Below are 18,953 nucleotides of genomic sequence, written 5' to 3' on the forward strand. Positions count from 1 at the left end.
CTGGTTGTCTAACTGGTCCCTCACAAAAATCTGATCTGGTTTTGGTCTATCTATGTTTACTCGGTCCTAAACCTGATCTGGTTCTGTAACCGTCGTAAATCTGATCTGGTCTTTCATCAGGGACAGATTCGTCAGCGTCTCTGATGTCAGACAGCTACTCCATCTCTGGGTCTTTAATTGAACTTTAGTCTGTAAGAAAGCATTTGGAAGGTAGATGCCTTGTGTTTAAAACCTGGTTGTACCTAGAACCATGTCGTGTCAGTAAGCTTGTGATAAAGCTGTGACTCTGCTCAGTATTCAAGAAACAAGGTCTGGAGACCCATTCTTTCTCATAGACCTTGCTTCAGTTCCAGACAGGTTCATCTCTTCTGGAGCTCAGTAACAGGCAAGCATGCTACTGGTTAGGTCTGGGTCTGAACTGGCACAACTCAGAAGGTGGATTTACTTTGAGGTTAGGTTCATTGTCCTTCTCCTGAGCTCTCAGCAGGGGACAGACCACCTGACAGTGATCCTGAAGAGACCTGGTCCAAGTCTCAGAGGCCAGAGAGACCCCGATGATCTTGCTCGCCACCCTGTTGGATGGAGGTTTACTCACAAACCAGCAGGCTGATGTTCCTCTCCCAGCTCAAACTTCAGTTCCATCAAACGGTTTCAATCAAACTCGCTCAGCTAATACTAGCAAAGCTTCCTCTCGTGGTCTTCCATGGCAACAGGACTCATGATGAACAGGGATTGTGAAATCAGGCTCAGTGAAATTCCCTTTAAAACCTTCAAGCTGTACTCCTGACCTTGCAATTAGTGTTTGATGTGTTTGAGTCCTGGATGGCACTTTCACTGAATCGATCTCATCTATAGACAGTCTGTGACTGATGAAGTTCTCGACTCCCTCTCACTCACGCCCCCCCCCCCCCCCAGCCCCCACACGCGACCCCACACCCATCCCTCGCTACCCCCCTGCCCCCCCCCCCCCCCCCCGGCGCCCCCCCCCCCCCCCCCCCCCCCCCCCCCCCCCCCCCCCCCCCCCCCCCCCCCCCCCCCCCGCCCCCCCCCCCACCCCCCCCCCCCCTTCTATCATCTTCAGTCTTGAGATCTTTGTTGTGATGCATCACATCAGCTGATGTTTCTCTTTATAAGTGTTAAAAGTGTCTCTAAACCTATGGTCTGTTTCACTGACTCCTAGGTCTGATATCCTGACTGCAGTAGCTTCTGTTCATGGTCGTTAGTTCCAGGTTCACACACTGAATGTTTGAACAACACAACTATGTGTTATTAGTTCAAAAGATTTGTGGTTTGTTCATTATTGTGAGATGAAGATCGGATCAGATTTTAACATTTATACAGAATGATGATAATTTAAAGGGTTCACTTCCTGTTTCTTACCTGTGTATGTAAACAGAGAAATACTCAGAACTCAGCTGCTCTGACAAAACAGAAGCCTCAAGCTATTGTTCTTCCAGGCATCCATGTTAGTAGTTCTGAATGTTTGTTGTTGTTGTTTGTTTTGAGACTACGAGCTACAGGTCAGCCTATCAGAGGCTCTTGTGTCGTTTGACACCCAGGAGGGACCGACAACAGAGAGCCAATCAGTGGTCTCCATCTGTGACATCAGCAAGCCTTCTGTGACATCAGAGATGGAGACTTTGAGGTGGTGAGTGACTCACTTCTCTGTCTGAACCACCTGTATGTTCACCTGTCTGTTTGTTTGAACATCTGTCCTGCCTGAATACCTGTCTCTTTTTTCTTGTGTCTCTCTCCCAGGACTGCAGACGTTTCCTTAACTTTGTTAACTGTTACCGTGGCAACCAGAGAAGGTGAAAAACTTTAGAAACTTTTAAAAACTTTAAAACTTTATGAAACATTAATAGAAAGAGAAGAGACAGAGAAACAGAACTGTTAAGAGAAGTGTTCAGGTTATTTTTCCCTGTCTTCCTGCCTGTCAGGGTCTACACCTTCCCCTGTCTCAGAGTGTTTCTGGAGTCCACTTGAGGTAAAACATTTCACGCTGTTACATAAAAACCACATGTCCATGACCACCTCATGTTTTTCTTCTTCTGCAGCTGTTTCGGACCAAAAGACGATAAACTGGAGAGTTCTGGATCGATTTTAACATCGGTTCACAGTGTGTGAGCTTCTTCATCGATGACCCTCAGGTACCACACACTGTACACACTACATAGTGTACTACACTGTACTACACTGAATACACTGTTCTAAACTGTTCTACGCTGTACTACACTGTACGTATATACACATACGTACACTTGTGTGTGTGTGTGTGCTTGTGTTGTTAGGGCTTCCTGTGGGGTATGCCATCCACCTGCTCAGGAGAGGACGTCGATCACTAAGTCTCCAGGTCAAACACGACGGTCAGTCCTTCTCTCTTCTTCACCTCAACACCTGGACAGGTGTTGTTAATTGGCTGACTTTGGATCAGTTTTGTCAGTGACAGCTATTGTGTGTTCTCCCAGGATGCCACTGGAGCAGAGATGGTCCTCGCATCCGCCTGAACAGTCCCATCATGCACCACAATAGCACAGGTCAGACAGTGGGAGCTGAGCTTCAACTGTGAACATCAGAGAGAGCTGGAGGAGGCTGCTGGGAGAGTCTTCATGGTACCTGTCTGTCTGTCTGTCTGCACACCTGTCTGCCTGCCTGTCTGCCTGCCTGCCTGCCTGCCCGCACACCATCTTCACCTTTGTATTTGTCTTCCAGAAAGTGGAGAGCTCCCCCTGTGTTAAAGACACAGGTGGTAACAGTCAGTCTCCCCCCTCTGCAAACAGACAGGATGGTAGATCCTACAGCAGGAAGAAACCACAGATGAAGAGTCACTGAAGAGTGAGGTCTGTCGCTCTCATCTTTGTAAACCTTCACTTTTCACATGTTGAGTAACTGATAATCAATCACAATTATTGGAGATTTTTTCAAATATCAACAATACACCAGATGATCAATGACCGTGTGTGTGTGTGTGTGTGTGTGTGTGTGTGTGTGTGTGTGTGTGTGTGTGTGTGTGTGTGTGTGTGTGTGTGTGTGTGTGTGTGTGTGTGTTGGGTGGGCGCTTTAGTTCTGCCTCTGTCATCTCCAAGCAGTGAGGAGGACTGCTCTGTGTGACACAGGTACGTACAGATGCAAACAGGTGTATGAAATGTTAATGATCGGCAGGTAAACTCACCTGTTTGTTTTCAGAAATCCAGGAAGAAGCCAAGCAGAGTTTCTGGTTTGATCGCATCAGAAACTCGACCCCCACCTACGACTCAGGTGAGACTCTGCTTCGTCACGGTCATGTCCATGTAGACGTCTGTGCTGACTGCAGTGTTTCCTCTACATTCATTTAGCAGTGGTGGCCCGCCACTGCTAAATCAATAGCCGCCCACGCTTTCAAATTTTCTTTTTTTTCTTTTTTTTTTTTTATTGTCGCAAATGCACGACCGCCACATTCTTCCACCTTCACAGCACAGCCTGAGTGATGATGAGCGCAACAGCAGGGGGAGGGGAGGAGGGGAGGGAGGGAGTGGGGTGGTTGGGGGATCCTATTGGAGTTAATTACTCGCGAGAGTGCGCCTTGAAAGTGACGTCACGTCAGGCACCAGGTCCCCCCCCCCCCCATTTGTCGACCCCCCCCCCCCCCCATTTGTCTGTAAACAGCCTGTAGACTTTGTGTCTGGGGTCTTGCTTCTTGTCAGGACAGGTGGTGCTTATTTCACTCATCTGTTTCCAGTGACTTTCACAATAAAAGCCAGTTGTTTTAATGTTCTAGCATTAGCATTGAGTGAATCCAACTGCGATCCAGTTGCAGGACGATGAACAGTGAGGCTGGTATCGGTTACACTGGTATCCAGATCTGGATCCAGAGTTCTGCCATGAACCACAGTGACTGTAGACTGGATCGATACTCATTGTCGACTCGTCCTCAACACCTGATCAAACAGGGTCTGGTTCTGATAAGAAGTCTGGGCTTGTTGTTTTTAACCTGTGTCACATAGATGTTCTTGTGGGGGCAGAGCTGGAGATCTCACAGGAACACACAGAGGAATTTGGAGGAAGCAGCTCTTCTTTACAACAGGTACACTGCCTCTTTTACTCCTATGCGAAAACATTACCTGTTTCCTGTTTTCCACCTTTTTCCTCTTCCTGTTTCAGGAAGTCTTCAGCAGTGGCAGGAAGAGAGCTTCAGACTCAGGTCTTTACCTTGTTGGGCTCACATTATTATTTCCATCAGAGGCACTCTTCTCATTGGGGAAAAGTGATGTCACAGGAGGCTTGGCTTCCTCAGTTTACCTGTGGTCAAAATATTGTTTATTTGTTTTGAAATTTATGCTGGTCTTATCTACTAAAATGTTTTGATTGTCTGTGTGAAGGCTACCTGTCAAGCCAAACTGAGGGTACATCAGCCCATAAGAGGAAGGTGGAGCCTCATCCAGAGGGGGAGGAGTCTAACTCTGCCATGACAGGTAATTTGTCATATTTTTATGTTTCAGAGTTCATGTAAATCTACTTCAGTGTCTGAACTGAATCTGCTGCTCACCTGTACTCAGACTGCTCACCTGAGGGAGCAGGGCCATCTGCAGAAGAGGAGGGGCTAATCTGCAAAGGGGCGAGGTCATATGTAAAGGGTGAGGAGCCTGTGAATGAGCTGGTGACGGAGCCAGAGTCAGACCTGACTTCAGGCATCACAGCTGCCTTCAAAACCTTCAAAACACAACTAGAAGAGCACTTCACCGTCAGTAACCACACAGTTAAAGTTATTGATTTTTGGTTCTGATTATTGGCATCATTTAATGAAGTCAGCTGTTTTCAGGGCTGCTGGAAGAAGGTTGAGAACGAGGTTCTTCTGTCTCTGAAAGACTGTCAACAACACATTTCAACACTGCTCACAGCTGTCCATCAACACAGGTACCACCCACATATTGATGGATCTCAGGTGTAAACTCTTTCATTAGACAACGTGAGACTGTCCTCTACACAACGTGTGTTTTTTATTTGTAGGTTATTGCTGCTGCAGAGGTTTGAGAACAGCATCACTGATCAGCTGATCCAACTAGATGAAACCTCAACAAACCTGAACTCCACCAACACACAGATTCTGGTACTGAGAGAAACTACACTAACGCTACAGTAACAGTAACAACACAGTAACAGTAACACTACAATAACACTGTAGTAACAGTAACACTACAATTGCAGTAACACAGTAATACCACAGTAACAGTAACACTACAGCAACCCCACAGTAATGGTAATGTAACAGTAACACTGCAGTAACACCACACCAACACTACAGTAACAACACAGTAACAGTAACACCAAAGTAACAGTAACAATACAGCAACCCCACAGTTACACTACAGTAACAGTAACACTACAGTTGCAGTAACACAGTAATACCACAGTAACACTACAGCAACCCCACAGTAACAGTAACGTAACAGTAACACTACAGTAACACCACAGTAACAGTAACACTACAGTTGCAGTAACACCACAGTAACACTATAGTAACAGTAACACTACAATTGCAGTAACCACACAGTAACAGTAACACCACAGTAACAGTAACACTACAGTAACAGTAACACTACAGTTGCAGTAACACAGTAATACCACAGTAACAGTAACACTACAGCAACCCCACAGTAACAATAATGTAACAGTGACACTGCAGTAACACCACAGTAACACTACAGCAACCCCACAGTAACAGTAACGTAACAGTAACACTACAGTAACACCACAGTAACAGTAACACTACGGTTGCAGTAACACCACAGTAACACTATAGTAACAACACAGTAACAGTAACACTACAGTTGCAGTAACAACACAGTAACAGTAACACCAAAGTAACAGTAACAATACAGCAACCCCACAGTAACAGTAACACTACAGTTGCAGTAACACAGTAACACTACAGCAACTCCACAGTAACAGTAACGTAACAGTAACACTGTAGTAACACCACACTAACGCTACAGTAACAGTAACACTACATTTGCAGTAACAACACAGTAACAGTAACACCACAGTAACAGTAACACCAAAATACCAGTAACACTACAGTAACAGTAACACCAAAGTTACAGTAACACCATAGCAACCCCACAGTAACAGTAACACCCCAGCAACCCCACAGTAACAGTAACACTACAGTAACACCACACTAACACTACAGTAACAGAGTAACAACACAGTAACAGTGACACCACAGTAACGGTAACACCACAGTAACAGTAACACCACGGTAACAGTAACGCTACAGTGACATTAAAACTACAGTAACAGTAACACCACAGTAAAAGTAACACTACAGTAACAGTAACACTACAGCAACCCCACAGTAACACTACAGTAACACCACACTAACACTACAGTAACACAGTAACAACACAGTAACGGTAACACCACAGTAATAGTAACACTACAGTAACACTACAGTAACACCACAGTAACAGTAACACTACAGTGACATTAAAACAACAGTAACAGTAACACCACAGTAAAAGTAACACTACAGTAACAGTAACACTATAGCAACCCCACAGTAACAGTAACACCACAGTAACACTACAGTAACACCACAGTAACAGTAACACTACGGTAACACCACACTAACACTACAGTAACACAGTAACAACACAGTAACAGTGACACCACAGTAACACTACAGTAACAGTAACACTACAGCAACCCCACAGTAACACTCCAGTAACACCACACTAACACTCCAGTAACAGTAACACTACGGTAACACCACACTAACACTACAGTAACAGTAACACTACAGCAACCCCACAGTAACACTCCAGTAACACCACACTAACACTACAGTAACAGTAACACCACAGCAACCCCACAGTAACAGTAACACCACAGTAACACTACAGTAACACCACACTAACACTACAGTAACAGTAACACCACAGCAACCCCACAGTAGCAGTAACACCACAGTAATAGTAACACCACAGATGCATTAACACTACAGTAACAGAAAATGTTACTGGGCTCTTATTGGTCAGCATCACTCAGAGTTGCAACATTTGAAGGAAAAAGTGATATTTTGAAACAAAAAAGTCACTATTGGAAAAAGTAATTTCAGTTTGAGGGAAAAAGTTGCAGTGCATGCAGATCACATTTAGATCTCAGTCCTGATCCATGACTGGTTCTATCCCTCTTTGTCTTCCAGAGTTTTTTCCAGTCTGAGATCCAGAGACTGGGCTCCTTCTGTGACGAACACCTGCAGAGGTCAGTCTGACATTTAACCCCTGTTACTTTTAGGAACTAGTTAGACCTGTTCAGACTGTCAGGATCTGATTTATACCAAGTCAGGACCTGGTATAAATGTGACAGTCAGGATATGGTTTGGACCTTTAAACAATCTTAATCCAGATTCTGACGGTATGGATGGTCACGATCTAGTTAACACATTGCCTGGATAAGGTCTTAACTTGGTTTAAAGGAGCTATATGCAAGTTTTCCATTGCTACATAGCTAACACTATCATTAGCATTAGTAGCTGTTTACTCACCAGTCTAGAAGAAATGTGAGTTCAGCATCAAGCTTCATTCCTATACTCACCAACAGCTGTCTCCAGAGGTAGAACCAAACTTAGAATCTTTGAACCTGTTCAGACTGTCAGGATCTGGTTTAGATCTGTTTGAGGTTTTGGTATCAGGCTTACTTCTGTCTAAACCCTCAGGACCTGGTTTTTGTTGCCTTAGGTTGAAATGTTTGGAGAAGGGAGAGTCTGAGGATCCGTCCAGCCAATGACAGAGAGAAGAGCTCGTCCAATCAGGAAGAGACTTACAGATGTAAAAAGATCAGATTTGTGATCCCGTTTCAGTCAGACCGAGTCCATGTCCGTAAGAGCAGAAAATACTGATCAGATTCAGAACAGGACAAAAATAAAAACACAGCTGTTATCGTTAACACTGTAACACACCAAACTTCATTCAAATGTCACTGGGTTTTGTGTTCTCATGTTTCCACTTGAGTTAAAGGATAAGAAATGTTTCTAGACCAAACAAATAAAGACAAACAAAAGAAAGACAGTCAGTGAATTCAGTTTTTTTTGTTGCGTCAGCAGGTTACCATGGTGACAGTTGGCTTACTGTGAGAGGGTGCAGCCTTATGAGGTTAATTAACAGAGGAGTTAACGAACTTTACCAAACCATCCTGTTGTTCTTTGTACAAAAAGTTTTTCTCTTGTAAAACTGAAAAATGCTGTTTTAAAACACTCCTGATAAAACCTAAACCTCACCTTAAATAAATCTCATGCAGTATCTTCTTCACTTCATGGTGCTGCACCAAACCTGATGTGCTCATTACTGCCTCCCAGAAAACACTCACTGATGCTGGACTGGTTTTAAGATCTGCAAAATATTTTCCATCAACGGCCACAAGGGGCAACAAAGAGCTCATTCCACACACAAAACACACTTCCTGTGAATAGTGCAATCCTTCTATACAGATGTAAGACAAAAAACATCCAAGTCTTTAAACGGTTTAATGTTTGTAAAGTTTAATTCATTCTAACATTGTTAACATGTACAAACAAGTTATAAGATGACAACCTCAGCAATGAATTCAAAGATGGAAGCAGTTAACAACAGGATTGTCCTTCAGTTTCTTCTGGAACAAGAAATAGTTTGTATCACTTTACAGTTGTTATGCATCATCATTATTTTTGTTGTTTTACATGAGCAGCGCTAACAGAGAAACGCTCAGTTATCAGGTGCTCTGGTACGTTCAGTTCCAACATATTTCTGGATAGATTCTAATCATCCTTGTCAGATCAATTCTCTGGTTTAAAAATGAATTAAATACATGTTAGGTTCATGTGAATCATGAAGACTTCCAGTCGCTAGACCTTTTTGAGGTAGAAGCAGGTTGCTGTGTGCTTCTTGGTAGTTTCTAGGGTGTTGTCTGTGGTACAACGACTAGTGATATGATTGAAGATGTGTTAGAGACTCGAGTGATAAATAGGTGATTATAATTTCATATGATAGACTTGTTGTTATGGTAAGAGGAAGTGGAACATAAACACATGAAGGCAGGAAACAAGGGAAGAAATGTAGATTATAGGGAAATGTGAAGAGGGAAAGAAGTAATGAATGAAGAAATGGAAGAAGGAATGACAAAGGAAGGAAGTGGTTCTGACATCTGTGATGAATACATACCCAGATAAACAACGTCTCCACAGTCCAGGTTCACTTAAACACAAAAGCTTGATCATGGCCAGGTGGAAACATTTGTCTGTACCTTTGATCCATGACTGAGGATGCAGTTAAAACTGTTGTGGAACCTGTAAATGACTACTTAAATGGAGAGAAGGAGAGCTACACGAAAAGTCACTCAGTGTCTGGTTTCACCTCTTTGATGGTCCAACCTCTACTGATCTCCTAGTCTACAGTCTGCAGTGTGCACTCTCAGACACCAATTTTATTCCTGAGTCCTGCAGCTATTTTTTTTTTTTTTTTTTTACACAGGTCCAGGTGTTTCAGATGGGAGGAGTTGGTTTTCAGGGTTAGGGTAACCATCATTAATTTTCACATTCTGCTCTGAGGAAAAAGAGATTCTGTACCTCAGTCTACAGTCTGGACTCTCCAGAAAACCACACAGATCCTTCACTCCTGAATCCTGCAGCTTGTTAAGACTCAGGTCCAGGTGTCTCAAAGGGGAGGGGTCCGACTTTAGAGCTGAGGCCAGAGAAGAACAGCTGATCTCTGTGAGCAGACAACATCTTAACCTGCTAAGAGGAGAGCATTTTCACAAACTGTATTGCTGTCAGATCCCAAACTTAAACAAACATATCATCTACGTCAGAGTCTCCAGTCCACGGTTTGGACTCTGCAATCCAGCAGACAGCATCCTCACTCCCAAGTCCTGCAGCTTGTTGTAGCTCAGGTCCAGCTACAACAAGGGTTGGAGCTGAGAGCTGAGGCCAGAGGTGAACAGCAGCTCTCTGGTAGTTCACAGTGATGAAGTCTGTAATTACAGGATGAACAGTCAGTTTCACTGAGGGCTCCATGTAATTCTGTCACATCTAAAATCAGTGGGATCGTTTTTGTCCATTACATCAGATGAATTTCATTTTACAAATGATTTGTTGAATTCCTGCTGTAGTCTGAACGTTTAACTTCTCCAGCTAGTCACATTTTTTGTAACTAAACTGACCTCAGAGTCTCCAGTCTACAGTCTGGACTCTCCAGTCCACCACATAGGATCCTTCACTCCTGAGTCCTGCAGGTTGTTGTGACTCAGGTCCAGTTCTCTCAGATGGTAGGGGCTGGACTTCAGAACTGAGGTCAGAGAAGAACAGCTGATCTCTGACAAACTGCAGGAACTCAATCTGAATAAAGAATTAAACATTTAACAAAATCAGACTCTCAGTCCAGCTGCAGATAAACTGGTTTGATGTTAGATCGGTCTGTGGTTTTAGTTTGACTTCTGCCAAGTTAGAATGTCTCACGAACATAAAGTCTGACTTATTCTAAACCTCTCAAGAGTCACATCACAACAACGCTACAGCTACAACAACACTACAGCTACAACTACAGCTAGAACGATTCTACAACTACAACTACATCAACACTACAGCTACAACTACAGCTACATCAACAATACAGCTACAACTACAGCTAGAACAATGCTACAGATACAACTACAGCTACATCAATGCTACAACTACAGCTACAGCTACACCTACAACTACAACGCTACAACTACAGGTACATATACAGCTACTACTACAACTACAGCTACAGCTACAACATCAGCTACAGCTACAACATCAGCTACAGCTACAACAACGCTACAACTATGTCCGGACATTTGGATTCAGTCTTGGTGTAAACCAGCATCATATTTCCCTCTTTAAATTTTAATTACTTGATACATATCATCAAAGAGCTAGTTAGGTGATGTCTGACTTCAGAGTCTCCAGACTATAGTCTGGACTCTCCAGTCCACCACACAGATCCTTCACTCCTGAATCCTGCAGCTTGCTTCCCCTCAGGTCGAGCTCTCTCAGATGGGAGGGGTTGGACCTCAGAGCTGAGGCCATGACTTTGAAGTGAGTCCTTGAGAGCAAACATTCACAAAGCCTGGTAGTACAGAATTAATGTAAAGTCAGTGATTTAAAAACATAATAATTGCTAACTACGACACAAAATGCAGACCGACCAGCTGATTTAAACAGCAGCTCTGGAGTGAATGATCCCAGGTTACCTGCAGACACAGGTGAGTCTCCTCCCCCTCTGATATCAGTCATATCATTGATTAACCTGAGTGAGTGTGAGGTGGCAGATCAGATCAGATCAAATTAGCCCTGACCTCAGTGTTTCACTCCAGCCGAATCAGCTGTCAGTTTCTATTTTGGTCAGCAGGTGGTGCTGCTGAGACTGACAACATTCAACACAACCTCTTTATCTAACACAAAACTTATATGACTTTGTTTTTTTCACTTTCTGCAGTGGCGCCTTTCAGAATAAAACTATTTTTTCTCATCAGAACTTTTTCTTCTTTGTTCATACAGAGCTGCAGCTCACGACAAACACGCCAAAATGAGAGTCAAACGATGGAAGCTGCAAAGACGTCTTCTCATCAGCATATATATTATATCTTATTCTGAAGTTCCCTCCAGCTCTGAATGTTTCCATGTGACAGACACTGATCATACACAGTTTATATGTAATTGATATGTTTGTTTATATATTTATAAGTTCGTCTTGTGTTTGTTTGAGTCGCAGCTTCAGTATCAGGAAGTTATAGAGTGAAGCTGCAGTTGTGTCTCAGTTATTATTAGACTGAAATTAGAAGGTGCTACATTCACCTCCTCTGGACGTGTAACTCTACACTCTCTCTCACACACACGCACACACCCCAGGTCCAGTATCACAGAGCTGTTGTGGTCTGTAGGATGTGGTCCTGAACTGCATTAACCTGTCTGTCTGCTGATGACACGCGTTTATATTTCTCTAAAGAGAAAGTGTCTCTGCAGGGGCAGAGGATGGTGGTGGTGGTGGTGGGGGGGTGTGATAGGACGGTTGCCTGTTCACATCAGTCACTAAATACACCTGAGACTGAACAGAGAAAACACTGAAACAGACGTCTGCTCCTCACTGTCCACAGGCAGGAATAAGTGTTGTGTCCAGGTGTTGAAGCAGCTGTTGTCAGTCTGAAACCAGCTGATCGTGTCCTCCCATCCTCAGGACTTTGGACTCTGAGATGAACTGGACCAGTCTGAACTTGTGGACTTTGTACTGAGAGACACTCGTCTGATTTTGACCTGAGGTCTTCAGGTCTGAGGTCTGGACTCAGACTCTCTGCATGTTTTACCCCAGTGTAGAGGATCAGGGAGGTAGATTCAGACTGTGGGTTAGACTGACTGACAGCAGCAGGTGTGTGTGTGTGTGTGTGTGTGTGTGTGTGTGTGTGTGTGTGTGTGTGTGTGTGTGTGTGTTTGTGTGTGTCTGTGTCTGTGTCTGTCGGTGCTCGCCCTTAGAGTTTCTTCTTCTCTGTCTGAACAGTCCATCAGACAGTCTGTTAGAATCACAGTGAGCTGATCAATTACCTGATCGATCACTCAGTCAGCTGATTAGTCAGCTGATCGATCAGCTGATCAGGTGACTCCTGGTTTACACCTGAACTGAACTTCAACCTTCAGGACTGGACATGTCTCTATGTCTCTTAGAGGACAGATGATTTGTTAGGTGAGAGTCTGTCTGTTTGTTTGTTTGTTTGTTTGTTTGTATGCAGGTTTAAGGAGGCAGGAAACTGTCCAGACTTTGAACATGTTTGAGTTAAATGGTTTTGATCTTTTTGAGGAAACACACTGTTGTCTACTCGACAGCTGGAGACCTGAGATGAACAGCTGAAGAAACTGAGTCTGGTTCTAACCTGCTGAGCTGAGTCAGAGTCCTGGTCCCGGAGTGGAGACACTGGAGTAACACCACGACAACATCTGGACGATGGAACAACATCTGGACAGACGACAGAAGAACATGGAGGAGTTGTGTCTACACAGTTCATTTATTTGGAGCCTGTGATATCTCTCTGGACAGTAGACCTCCACCTGGACTCTGGATTCTACCTGGATAGTAAAATCCAGCAGAAACCGGTCTGGACAGGACACTTTTGTCTCTGTCTCTGAGAACAGAAACAAGAGGTGTCTCCTGATTTGGAGAAAGACAAGAGAAGGGAGGGATGGGAGGAGCGGTGTGTAAGGAGGAGGCTAAGGAGGAGAAGAGGAGCGCGGGGAGGGAGGACAGTCTGACGTCAGCCGACAGAATCAGACGATTCACTGTCAAACAGTTTGGATACAACGTCCTGAGTCTGGCTCGCCGAGGACTGAAGGTAGGAGTCCTGAGACATGGTTCATGACAGTCACACACAAAGGGAGCTAACTGTCCCTTTAGTGACTGAGCTAGTGCTAGTGCTAGCATCTCCCCACAGGCAGGCTAGCTTGTTAGCAGTTAGCTGTACAGCTGTTTAGCTCTGTAAGACTCAGTACGTCACCAACACTCTGAAGCTTCTTGCTGCGCCCAGGCCTAAGCAGGAAGCAGCAGCAGCTCTCAATGTGACCTTACTGTGACCTCACTTCCTGCTCTCTTGCTCATTCATCTTCATTGCTGTTGTTCAGGATGTTCCAGATGAACTCTGGGAGCTGTTGGAGTTGGAGAAACTGAATCTGTCTCTCAACAGTCTGAAGGTCCTTCCTCCTCAGCTGTCCCTGCTCTCCAACCTGGTGGTCCTCAACCTGTGGGGCAACCAGGTAAACACCTGTCCTTCTGTAAACACTTGTGAATCTCTCCCTGGACTTCATCTTTATTCCAAAAGTTCTGTTTGTTTCAATGCAGTAGAGGGATGGATGGATGGATGGATGGATGGATGGATGGATGGAGAGGAAGACCAGGATTTCAGCATCCTGTCTGTGGTCTGGTTTCAGCAACAAAAGCTCTTTGGTGAAGGTCTACATTTCCCATAATGCAGTTAGTCAGGGTTATTCTGAAGGCTGAGAAGGACCTTCATGTGTACAATCAGTGGAATGACCCTTTAAATTCCTCGTCTTTACAGGCTAAGGTACAAGTCTGTCAGTGTGCCCCCCCCCCCCCCCCCCCCCCCCCCCCCCGCCCCAAGCAGCTGCTGTGTCTCCTGGATAAATAAAGGTTATAATCCCCCCTTCTAATCCACCAGGATCCAGTTTCTGTCCCCTGTCCTCTCTTCACCTTCCTCCCTCCTTCAACCTTCAGTTGACAAACAACAATAAAGAGCTGCCAGTACCCCCCACAGGCCGCTCTGCTCATCACAGCCTCAGTGTGTTCTTTTACAGAACATAATAACGAAACAAACTGACAAACATTTAAAACATCTGAAATATATATTTATATTATCGTTACAGCAGTGATTTTACTACAGTTTTATCATTTAGAAACTGTTCACTCCTCTCTCCTGCTGCTGAACTTGTTGTCTTATTGCTGGATTGTTGTTGTTCTGTTGTGTTATTATTGTTGTATTGTTGTGTTGGTTTTGTGTTGTTGTGGTGTTATTGATGTATCGTTGTCTCATCGTGTTTTTGCTGCTGTTGTACTGTTGTGTTGGTGTTGTGTTGTTACGTTATTGTTGTTGTATTGTTGTGTTGTGTCATTGTTGTCATATTGCTGTGGTGGTGGTGTTGTTGTGTTGGTGTGTTACTGTTGTGTTGTTGTCTTGTTGTGTTGTTATTGTTGTTCTATGTTGTGTTGTTGTTGCAGCTGAGCAGCCTGCCGGCAGAGATCGGGCATCTGAGGAGACTCAGAGTTTTATTTGCCTACAGAAACAGACTGACTGAAGTTCCTGAGGAGCTGGGAGCCTGTACACAACTGGAGGTACAAGTACTGCTCAAAGTACTTCTACTATGGTTCCTACTGCTCCTGCTGCTCCTACTGTTTGTTCCTACTGTCCTTCTGCTCTTATTGTTCCTTCTGTTCCTACTGCTCCTACTGTTCCTTCTGTTCATATTGCTCCTATTGTTTCTTCTGTTCCTACTGTTCCTTCTGCTCCTATTGTTCCTTCTGTTCCTACTGTTCCTACTGTTCCTTCTGTTCCTTCTATTTCTTCTGTTCCTCCCTCTAACAGGTCCTGAGTTTAGCCAACAACCAGCTGTCCTCACTGCCTGCTTCTCTGTCCAGTCTGACCAGACTGAGGAAACTAAACCTCAGCCACAACCACATTGCTCACATCCCGGGCTGCGTCTACAACATGAAGGCTCTGGTACGTTCACAGAGAACCTTAGTGAAGGTCAAGTATAGAACCAGGCTTCTCCACCAGGAGGTGACCAGGATCCTGTAACCATCCTGTAATCACCTCCCTTTCACCTGACTGTCATCTCCTCTGTCCCTGCAGGTGTTCCTCCACCTGGCCTGTAACCGTCTGGAGAACCTAGCAGAGAACATCCAGGCACTGGTGGAGCTCCAGATCCTCATCGTGGAGGGAAACAGCCTCCACTCGCTTCCCAAGGCTCTCTGCTGCCTCACCAGGTAACCTCACCTCACCAGGTAACCTCACTTAACCAGGTAACCTCACCTCAACAGGTAGCCTCACTTCATCAGGTAACCTCACCTCACCAGGTAACCTCACTTAACCAGGTAACCTCACCTCACCAGGTAACCTCAATTCATCAGATAACCTCACCACACCAGGTAACCTCACCTCACCAGGTAACCTCACTTAACCAGGTAACCTCACCTCACCAGATAACCTCAATTCATCAGGTAACTTCACCTCACCAGTTAACCTCACCACAACAGGTAACCTCACCACACCTCACCAGGTAACCTTACCTCACCAGACAGCCACAGTTCCACAGCTAACCACTCCTTCATCAGGTAACATGACCTGTGCCTTACACCAGAGCAAGACCTCACCAGGTAAACACAACAGCCGGCCCCCACACACCAGCAAACCACAGGAATGGACACTGCAGACAGCAACAGTAAACAACTGATATGATCTGATTTGATTATTTGATCTGATTTGATGTGATCTAGGTTGGAGTTGCTGAACCTGGACTTTAATGACATAAAAGATGTTCCACAGGTAAAGAACAAATTCATTGATCTGTTTGAAAAATGTCTGATGATGGTGATGAAGATGGTGATGAAGATGGTGATGATGGTGATGATGAATGATGATGATGGTGGTGATGATGGTGATGATGGTGATGATGATGAAGATGATAGTGATGGTGGTGATGAAGATAGTGATGATGATGATGGTGATGATGGTGATGATGATGAAGATGATGGTGATGGTGGTGATGAAGATAGTGATGATGATGATGATGGTGATGATGGTGATGATGAAGATGGTGATGATGATAATGATGGTGGTGATGATGACAATGATGGTGATGATGATGATGGTGATGATGGTGATGATGATGATGGTGATGATGATGATGGTAAAGAAGATGGTGATGATGATGAAGAAAATGAGGATGATGATGATGATGGTGGTGATGATGATGAAGATGGTGATGATGATGATGGTGATGAAGATGGTGATGATGATGATGATGGTGATGATGATGATGGTAAAGAAGATGGTGATGATGATGATGAAGAAAATGAGGATGATGAAGATGGTGATGATGATGATCATGATGATGAAGATGGTGATGATGATGATGGTGATGAAGATGGTGATGATGATGGTGATGATGAAGATGGTAATGATGGTGATGATGAAGATGGTGATGATGGTGGTGATGATGATGAAGATTGTGATGATGTTGAAGATGGTAATGATGGTGGTGATGATGATGATGATGAAGATGATGATGATGGTGATGAAGATGGTGATGATGGCGATGGTGATGATGATGAAGATGGTAATGATGGTGATGATGAAGATGTGATTATGATGATGGTGGTGAAGATGGTAATGATGGTGATGATGAAGATGGTGATGATGATGATGAAGATGGTGATGATGATGATGGTGGTGGTGATGATGATGATGATGATGGTGTGTTCAGGAGATGCACCAGTTGTCCCGTCTGGAGAAGTTAGCGTGTCATCCTCTGGATAAAGGACTCCACATCGTCCACAACCCGCTGCTGAAGCCTGTGAAGGAGGTGCTGGAGGGGGGGCTCACTGCCCTCTTCAACTACCTGAGAGCTGGATAGAGTTGGGGGTGGGACTTTTAACTACCTCGAACATTTGGATGTTGATGATGATTGACAGTAGACACCAGTGTTTCCTATCTGTAGACTCTGCTTTTACTCTGGGGTTTGGGTTTGTGTAGAGACTTCTGTCCAAAGAGAAAACAAACTGTCTCCAGGTCTTTGACACCTTTATATTACATGTCTAAAAGTATGTGGACATCTGAACATCCTCAGGTGTTTTCTGGTTTCTGATGTTGGCTAATCCAGTTTGCAACATGAGTTAATTTTCTTCTAGCTCATTCAGACATGTTTCATTCATCTAAACAGACTTATGAGCCCAGCATTAAGATGTGGGACAGCTGTAGGACTTCATCTGTACACTGTTTTAAACTGGTCTGTGTAGTGGAGGTCAGGGCTCTGTTCAGACCAGTCAGCTGCTTCATGTCATGCTGACACAGGAAAGGTAAAAAACAAACCTCTCTGGTTTTCTTCCCTGCACTACTACTACTACTTTTGGCCATGTGGTGTATTTCACCAACTGTACATTTGAAAACAAACAAATCAACAAACATCTACTACTCATTCTAGTTTCATGAAATCAATTTCAATCATTTCATCCATTTTATTTTACTTAAGTTTCTGTTTTCTATGGATTTTCCTTTCAATTGTCTTTATTATTATTTATTATTATTATTAATGATCAGTAGAAGTAGTATCTTCTCTCCTGGGTTGGGCTGCTGTTCTTCAGTGTGTCCTGCAGACGACAGCAGAGAGCAACAAAGGACTGAATGCAGCAATTTGTTTCAGAGCAGTGTTCATTTAAAGGTCCACGCAGACAGAGACACACTGTCTTATTAACACACAGTCACTCCTTCACTCACTCACTCACTCACTCACTCACCCACTCACACGACACATCTGCAAACTTGTGTGTTTTAATTTAAACACAAACCCAGATTGTTTGTTTGTTCAACTTCATTTACACTTGAGGAACAGTGTTGACTTCTTCTCTTACTGAGATGTAGCCACAGTGATGATGATGATGATGATGATGATGATGATGATAACATGAAATAAAACTGTTCCTTCTGACCTGGTGTGAACATTGTGACTCTTCTGCTGCAGCTCACAGGAAGTAGTTTGATTTTGAAAATCTCTGGTGAGTTCACTGACCAGGATTCTTTCCACTGACACACAGATGTGTGTTCCTCTAGAGAGCTGAGCGACCAGCAGTGGGCAGCACTGAGATTACAGTGAAGACATGAGTGAAGAGAAGCTCAGCATTTTCAATTATCAGGAAATAAAATGCATGATATTTTAGTGGTCACATTAATGAAATAAATAAATACAATGTCATTAATGAAAATTAAATAAATTACTGAATTAAAAGAGAAAATACAACTATAGTGATGGAAATAATGTGACATTAAAAATATATGGAAAATAAAAAAAGCAATATAAAGAACAAATAAAAATAACTACATTTGTGCCTTGTTAGTTTGAAATAAAATATATACAGAAGATATTGTACAGACACAATTTACAAAAAAACAAAAATGATTGAAATTGTTGTAAATGAAAAAATAAAATATTAAACATTAAATTATAATGAACATTATATGAAAAACATGAAATGATATACAAATTAAATATAAAAATCAAAGGTACCAGAAGCAGAGACGTAATACAGAAATGTAATATACGTATATAGAGTGATGTTGAATATGTCAAATATATTATCACATATAAACATCCTCTGAACATATAAGTTTAACACATATGAAATACTCAAAATAGTGAAATGTGTATG

At 43.5% G+C, this 18,953-nt stretch overlaps 1 protein-coding gene across 1 annotated transcript; it reads left to right on the plus strand.

The window, feature by feature from the left end:
* Window positions 1-13,203: 13,203 nt before the first annotated feature.
* LOC111236878 (leucine-rich repeat-containing protein 30-like) lies at window positions 13,204-17,164 on the plus strand. The gene is made up of 7 exons (XM_022765776.1): window positions 13,204-13,353; window positions 13,640-13,771; window positions 14,751-14,864; window positions 15,115-15,249; window positions 15,382-15,515; window positions 16,026-16,074; window positions 17,015-17,164. Exons 1-7 carry the CDS (start codon window positions 13,204-13,206, stop codon window positions 17,162-17,164), a joined length of 864 nt encoding a protein of 287 aa, XP_022621497.1.
* The last annotated feature ends 1,789 nt before the right edge of the window (window positions 17,165-18,953 follow it).

The sequence above is a fragment of the Seriola dumerili genome, unplaced genomic scaffold (assembly GCF_002260705.1).
Source record: "Seriola dumerili isolate Sdu_G_001 unplaced genomic scaffold, Sdu_1.0 BDQW01000741.1, whole genome shotgun sequence".
Lineage (NCBI taxonomy): Eukaryota > Metazoa > Chordata > Actinopteri > Carangiformes > Carangidae > Seriola > Seriola dumerili.